Consider the following 8387-nt stretch of genomic DNA (forward strand, 5'->3'; position numbering starts at 1 on the left):
TCGTCACGAGCCGCAGGGTTTAATTTGGTTTTGTCTGTGTATGGTTTTTTTTTTACTCTCAAAGCCTTGGAGCCCATTGACTGCCATTGTATGCCTGACAAACTGCAACGGTTTGAGTTAAAAATATTTGTTTGTTCTACTGAAGAAACAAAGTCACCTACATCTTGGATGCCCTGGTGGTAAGCAGATTAACATCAACTTTTCATTTCTGGGTGAACTATCCCTTTAAAACTCAGCTAGCCTTTCTTGTTATTTCTCGTTAATTACATGCACGAATCAGTGGGCGGGGCTAAACAGGCAGTGGTGTAGAAGCAGGCATTGATCTTCTGCGGAGGTGGTGCTTAGCCACACTATTGCATCATAAAGTGGCATATTCCACAACCTGTCGTTTTGACAGATTGGCTTTAATATACAATGTTCTTAGACTAACGAGAAAATTGAGTTCTGAAACTTACAGGATGTTTTTATAGTACAATGACAAAAGATCAAGAGAATTTTGATTCATTTTAGGATCCCTTTAACAAGCGCATTCGACTGCACATTGAAATTTAGGGTGTATTCACACCAGGAAAGTCTGCTAATTCACTTGCTTTGGTCCGGACTAAATACAATGTTGATTTTTTTTTTGTTTGGTCTGGCTCGCTTTCACACTGTCCTTTTTGCAAGTAAACCAGAAATTGTAAACAAAACCACACATGTGCTAAGGTCATCCATTCATTGGTTCATCCATTCAACCGAACCAGAGTTTGTTTGGACCCGGACAGAGACCACCTCTTCAGCTGGGTCTCGGTACGGTTGTTTGGTCTGCACCCGAGTGCGATTGCTGTATTCACACCTGCCCAAAAGATCCGCACCAAGGGGGGAAACGAACTTGAGTTCAACTCAGTCAAACCAAACAGACAGGTATGAATACACCCTTAGCTGATCTGGCTTTCTGGATTTGGCTGGTCCTTACAGCAATGCAAAGTAGATTCTGCACTAATTTGATTTAATATTTTATGTTTTCTTTTTGTTTTTTTAAGTAGCAAATGAGAATTGCTAAGCATATTGACTATATTTTCAGACAAAGGTCTTGGTAATGTTCTTTGGTTTTGTTCAAGGTAATTAAAGTAACAGTTTTTCAGTAACGGAAAACTAGGTAAAAGAATGGTATTTGGGGTAAAAAGCTTTATGCTAATAATCAAACTGTCAGACTTGTGTTCCTGTTTTGTTGTGTTTCTGTCCCCATGTGCTCCCCGTGACCCAGTTGCTCCCTTGTTTTATTGTGTTCATTTGATTCAGGTGTGTCTTGTCAATTACCCTCGTTTCGTCCTGTTTTTTAAGTGTTATTTGCCCTATGTTCCCTTGTCCAGTGTTAAACGTCAGTACTTTGTGCTGCGTTTGTGTTCCTGCCTGCCCGGGAGCGAAGGACGCGGAGACGCAGGAGATTCACAAATAACAGTTTGGATCCCCTTGTTTGGATAATTAAATACTGTTATTCGTGAATCTCCTGCGTCTCCGCGTCCTTCGCTCCTGCACAGCAGACACCCGTGACACAAACATGCTGTATGGTTCTGCGAAAGTAATATTGATGCAGCATGGACATCTTTGATGTGTAATACAGTTGTCCACTGCTTTTTTCCTCTGTAAACCTTAGCCAGGGTAGGGCCATATTTAATTTTTGACAGGAATGACAACAAGACTGTGAGGGATATAAGTTCAGTATGTTTAATGGATTGTACTGTTGTTTAAGAACATACCGATTGCTCAGCTAGTGAAATGTCTTTCCGGACATTCTAAAGACTGCAAGTCTATCCCTCACAGCCTTGTTTTCATTTGCATTAAAATTCTACATGGCGTCTAACCAGACTGAGGTTTACTATAGGTCAAATCTAATGCTGACTCGAGATCACCACAATGTCCTCAGATAACTCCTACAAAAGCTTATTTCACCTCAGAAAAGCTGTTTGCCTTGCATGTCAATCAGGCCTGCCTGAAATGGCCCAGGGAGGAGACAGGAGGCTGCAATTGTACCCCTCTCTGTGATCTGTCATCCTCCACAAACGTCTGCTTTACCTCTGTCTCAGGAGGGATTCATTATATGAACAGGCATTAGCAAACACCCGCTGAGAGGATTGCTCTCTGCAAATCTAATAAGCACTTACAGGCAAACCAAAGCGGTAGAGGATCAAGGCTGAGGAAGGAAATGTGCTTTTTAAAGAATATACGTGAGTGACGCCACATAAATATTTCATTGGGGATGGCGGTGTGACATGATGTACAGCTGTGTGCAGGCAAGGCGCTGTGCTTAAGACAAAGACAGTGATTCATTGCACTCATAATTGCCTGAGCTGTTGTTGTAAATGGAGTCGAGGACCTGCCTGCGCTCTTCTCTCTGCTGACAGCGACGTATTGCAGCTACAGGTCCGTTGCGTGTTCGGAGAACAGTTTTAATATGCGATGTGGGAAAAGGTGTTTATGTTTGTTTGAACTTGTTTCACTGTGTTTTTGTCATTCTCTCTCTGAATAAAATGAATACAGAATTGTTCCATTAGGCTCCTGATTGGAGAGAGGATATGTCATATGCTGGCTCAGCTGTAAATAATGGCTGCTGGAAAAGTTGCCAGAGATTCTCCTCAGTCTTTTATAGAAGCACCATTAATGCATTACGGTCCATTCATTCAGTCTTTTAACAGTGGGTAGGATATTATGTTGTACATTAAGGAAACTGTCAAAGCAAATGGTTTTGGCTTGATGTCTTTCTTCCTCTTGTTTAAATGTGCACATTTATGTTAGTTAGTGAGAAAAAAGTGGAGGTTTTGGTGTTAAACAAAACAAAACTGCTTGTTTACATGGTTATTTATCCAATTTAATGCCTGCTGTGCTGCTACAGATGTATAATGGGCCACAAACGGAGCCCTGTTGCACACCATCTACAAAAGAGCTCAACATCATCCCAGAGGAATATTTTATTGTTTACTTCTCATTAATGTTTAATGTAAAGCTGAAATTTCTGTGCTAATGTCACTGAACAAACTCGTAAAAATAACGTTTTCAAACATCCAAGTCTTCCATTGGTCAAGAAGCAAATAGTCCTGCCCCAAACTCACAATATTGGTTAAGCCAGTGTTGCTTGTGTTAGGCATTTCCCAAAAGCATTGTTAGGCAACTATGGAACGCAGGTTTCATTGATAGCAACATAGTTCAACAATTCTGGTCTTCCCTTTTAAAAAGTTTCAATTAACATTCACAAACAGAATCGCAAATTATGTGTAATTACTAACCACAAACTATGCTTCTAACCACACGTGAACTTAAATAGATCATGTTCTTGAGCAAAACAAGCAAGCTAACATGCAATAAAACCTATGTATTTTTTAACATATATATTAATTTAATTATATGTCTTTTAGTTTGTTATAAGAATAAAAGCGCCATTTTTGAAGAGTACTTATATGCAAATTGTACCCGGGCAAGTGTAAGCAAGTGTGACCTCAGAGGGAACCTTTGATTTAATTAAACATCTGGAAATTAAACAAACACTAACTAACCTTAAGAACAATATTCTGACATTAATTCGATCTTGAACTGATAAATTAGCAATCATTACTCCGCAACCTATGTTACTTCATTTACAACAGTTCTACTGTTAAACTATAGTGGTTTGAACAATGGAAGTGTGACAAATCTATCTGTCCGTCCATCCGTCTGTCCGTCCATCCGTACATACATACATACATACATACATAGAATCAAGTGAGGCAGTTGTTGACATATAACCTAGTAAGAGTATAGAATTTTAAAAAGCATTGTGGATAGCATGGTGTTTGTAAATAAATTTTTTTCGACCTATTATTACTGATAGACAGTAGTATTGGTCACTTGGTGTTGGTGTGTACAAAAATTATACATAATGTAACATAAAACAAACGATGAAGAGGAAGAAGGCTGCAACATTGCCAAGATGCATAGGTGGGAGAGCTTAAGTGATGACTGTTACCGCGGTAATGATGATGTAATCAGTTGCAATGGACACCCAGACTGAAGCACTAACAGCTCTCCTTCTGTACTTTTCTCTCTGCACAGACTGTCTACAAACACTGGCTCTGTGCCCAGTTCTTCCACACCACACAGATGCACTGCAGCAACAGGATCCCCTGCAGGAAGTACTGCCTGGAGGTCCAGCAGAGGTGTCCCTTCATATTGCCTGACAATGATGAGCTCATCTATGGAGGAAGCCCCAGTTTCATATGCACAGGTGGACACTTTGACCTTTTCTCATACAAACAAATCACTAGTGGTTTCCTCTTCTTGAGAGGACTGAATCATTAGCTGTGACCGAAACCAATGGCAACTGCTCCACTGCCTAGGCAGTTAATAAATTAAACAGATTTTTTTAAGCAATATCAGCAAGACATTTTCATTATCATTGAGGTAGACAGTGTTTTGGTATGAGGTCACCTTTTAAGAAAACTGATTTCAGACCGGCTTACACGGCACCAAAATGCCACATCTGATGGAATAGATCAAATTTAAATTAAATTTAAAGACAAATAATGACTACAATGCTTATTTCTCAGTAAAAACTGAATCATAAATTTAAGAAAAAAAGAGACAACATTAAATTTTTATCTTTTTACTAACCACCCAAACACACATACAGAATTGTGGGATGTCATAGACAGCGAAGGATGCAACCAAATTAAGGCATCACAGTAGACAGGATGTTATGCAAACATTGGATTTGGACCATTTATTTCCTGAGTAGGCAGCATTTTCCATCGGTATTGCTGATTTTTTTTTTTAAACACTTGGTCTCTGTTGCCTCCTTATGGCTGAAACAGGAAGTACAATTCCTCCTACTTCTTTCTGCTTTTACACTTTCATTGGATGAATGAACATGATCATACCATATTTGCACAAAATTTGAGTTGACTCATTGGATTAATAAATACTTCATCTTTAAATTATCCTCCATTTGACTTGAATAATTATGCCGATCATGAGTATGAATACAAAGGGCATGAAATAGGCTTTCTCTGATCCGCATGTTAGGAATAGGGCTTGTGTACTCAAATGCCCTGAACAGTGTTTGTCAGGATAGGTTCCTATCCTAATCTCAGAGGGTGCATGCTGAATGGTGTATGTGAATGAGTGCTTTGGCCTCCCAATGGCCTGCAGGCTTGTGCTATAATGAGACAGACTGATGATAAATGGGGAATTGAGAGCAGTAGTGCACAGACCGGCTGAGTGGTCACACTGTAATTACCTGCCCTTTAATTGCTTTAAGTATCCCCACTTAACACAGACTGGTCTCGCAGTACTAAACTTTACACCACCGTATGCCTCCATCATCATCACAACATGACCATAAACACCTGTCATCAATGATTTATGTGTGGCAAGGTCAAGTGGAAAAGTAAATTATATATTGGACCATATTAAAGGAACAGTTCACGCCAAAATTAAGTCCGTCCGTCCGTCAGTCTTTATCTTTTAACAAAAATATTGAACTGCTTGTGAAAGGGATAGTTCACCCCTTGTCATTATTTACTCACCCTCAAGTCGTTTCAAACCTGGATGAGTTTCTTTCTTCTTTTGAACACAAAAAAAATATGTTGAAGAATGTTGGTAATCAAACAGTTGTGGTTCCCATTTAAGTCAATGGAAACTGAAACTGTTTGGTTACCAACATTCTTCAGAATCTTTCTTTAAGTTACACAGAAGGATTAAAGTCAAATGGGTTTGGAACGACATGGGTGCACAAATGATGGCTGAATTTTAAATTTGAGTTGTACTATCCCTTTAATATCGATCAACAAAGTTAACACCAACATGCAGAAGTATGAGTGAGTAATCAAAAAACAAAAGCAATAATATCATAGAGGGGACCCCTGCATGATTGTGTCAAGATCAACAAGTCTCTTAAAATATCAGATAATTTGACCTTTTTATGACAAGATAAGGTTAGTTCAGAATGTAAAATGTCATGTGGTGCAACCAACATGATATTATATTAAAGAGAAGCCCTGCAGACCCTCACGACTGTGTGTCAAGGTCAGTAAGTCTCATAAAATATCAGATAATGTGACCTTTTTATGACAAGATAAGGTTAGTTCAGAATGTAAAATGTCATGTCGTGAGACCTCTCAAACACTTAATAATATTTGTACATTAATAATTCATGAAAACAAACTTTTTACCTTGAAAATTAGATTTAAAAACTTGTTTTTTCCAAAATCACACACTAATATGTGAACACCCACAATTAGTAATTCATGATTTGTGAAAATTTGTAAAAAAAAAACAAAAACAAAAAAAAAAAACATTTATATTTCTTGTTCTAAAATAATCCAAATGTGTATATTTAAAAATTAGCAATTTGTAAAGAATAAAATACTTGACAAATAATTAAAAAACGTATTTCCTAAAATAATCATTAATATTTGTATACTCACAATTAAGAATTCATGATTTGTGAAAAGAAAAAATGTTCATTGAAAAATATATTTAAATTTTTTTTAAATGAAAATAATCATTAAGATGTGTACACTCACAATTGAGAATTCATGATTCGTAAAGAAAAAATACCTTGAAAAAGATTTACTTTTTTTCCTAAAAATAATCATTAAGATGTGTGTACACACAATTACGACAACACAACAATTCATGATACATGAAAAAAAAATGGGAAAATAGATTTAAAACCTTGATGGCCACACCACTTCACATTATTTATCAATCAAATAAATAAATCAATAATCCAAACCATACAAAAGCAACATGAACAAAAAGTACATTCTACACGAATTTACTTAATGGTGAACATATGTCATCGCCCTTAACTTGTGTCTTTTGCCGGCTCAGGGCTCCAAGAGGACAACCCCTCAGACGCAGAGACAGAGTGCTGCGATGTCCGATGGGACAGCAGGGCAGACAACAGCTCCAAAGGCACTCTCAAAAGAACTCACCCGTCATGTCAGCACGGGACATCCCTGACCTCGTCAGCGGCCTCTAGACTGTGCAACAGCAGACTCAAACTCTGCCTGCTGGTCCTCGTCCTCCTTCATACTGTTGCCACTCTCACAGCATCCCACAATCCCACCGGCTTCAACCTCACCTCCAGCTCCTCCAACGAGGAATGACGGAATAGCCACTCGGTTACAGTGCTGATTCCAGCGACGTGACGGACCATGGGTAACTTGCTGGGACCTCTGGTACAGAAACTGTGGACATGCAATCAAAACAAACCAAGCAAACTGACAAAGCTAAACAAACACTGGACGAATCCAATCAAGAAACAAGAATAAGGGACAACACCGTAGCCTTTGTTGAAAGAGGCTTCTAGGGGGCGGAGTTCTCTCGCACCATGTTTTTTACACTGTGTAGGGTTTGGATTTCTGTTGCACTAGATGACTACAGGATCTAATTCACGTTTCTTTTCATTTCATTTGGGTATTTGTGCAGGAAGGATTGGAAGAGACGGGTGAGTTAAATGTACAGTATCCAAGTGAATATTCAAGACTGAGCGCGTGTCTATGTGAGCGAATGGACGGGTGCGTGTGCATGTGTGCCTGTGCTTGCGTCCGTGTGTCCACTTAGATGTTCTTCTCGTTTCTCTTTGTAATCACAAACTCTCTGAATGCTGCTCTATTCATTACGATGGTTTCTGTTGCAGTTTACCCATTGACAAATCTGCCTAGACAAATACCAAGACACCCAACAAAACTCAGATTCTCCCGTTAAGATCCTGTAACCTTATTAAGGTAGCCTGATATTTCTGTTGTTGGTATGATGTCATTTCCTGTGAGGTCAGGTCAGTAGCTTTGGGGGTCTGGGTACATTAATGTCGCTTATTTGCTTAAGCACTCGACTGAAAGGTCTAGGTATCCAGACTTCGGTTTGTTCCCTCAATCTGCAAAAAGACGTCCACAAATCTGTTTTTAGCACCATTCGTGTTTTATATATTATAGTAAGATATTATATTCTCTACACTATATTCTGTAATTGCATGTTAGAACCAGAGTTTCGCTAAAGTTTTAAAGAAATAAACCCAAACGATCTGAAAACAAGAGGAGCTCTTACTCCGAGTACCATCCAAATTGCTATTTGGCAGCATGAACCCAGCCAATCAGAGCTTACGAGACAAATTACCCCAATCGCACAGAGAGGATCCATCGTTCTTTATTACAGTAAAGGGCTTACCCATCATCCACACGCATTCAAACACTCCTGCATGTAGAGATTCACGTGGCATGAATAACTCAGTGAAAACAATGTTCATTTGTTGCAAACCTTGAGATAGGCATGCCAACAGGAAGTTGAGGAGCTCGATCTCGAGAAGAAAGAAGGCCCGTCTCAGGTGGCTGGGCTGAGGAATCTGGTTCTTTGTGTCGAGGAGAGGCTAA

General features: G+C 39.0%; 1 protein-coding gene across 1 annotated transcript in view; it reads left to right on the forward strand.

Annotated features, from left to right (window-relative positions):
* LOC107716804 (transmembrane protein FAM155A-like) overlaps positions 1-8387 on the forward strand; it is a 182845-nt gene extending 174458 nt beyond the window's left edge. The window contains exons 4-5 of the mRNA XM_016523376.1: positions 4066-4237; positions 6847-8387. Of these exons, the coding sequence (XP_016378862.1) occupies positions 4066-4237; positions 6847-7124 (450 nt within the window). The 3' untranslated portion in view covers positions 7125-8387. The remainder of the gene's footprint in view (positions 1-4065; positions 4238-6846) is intronic.

This window comes from Sinocyclocheilus rhinocerous, unplaced genomic scaffold (assembly GCF_001515625.1).
Source record: "Sinocyclocheilus rhinocerous isolate Xijiao unplaced genomic scaffold, SAMN03320098_v1.1 scaffold1441, whole genome shotgun sequence".
NCBI lineage: Eukaryota > Metazoa > Chordata > Actinopteri > Cypriniformes > Cyprinidae > Sinocyclocheilus > Sinocyclocheilus rhinocerous.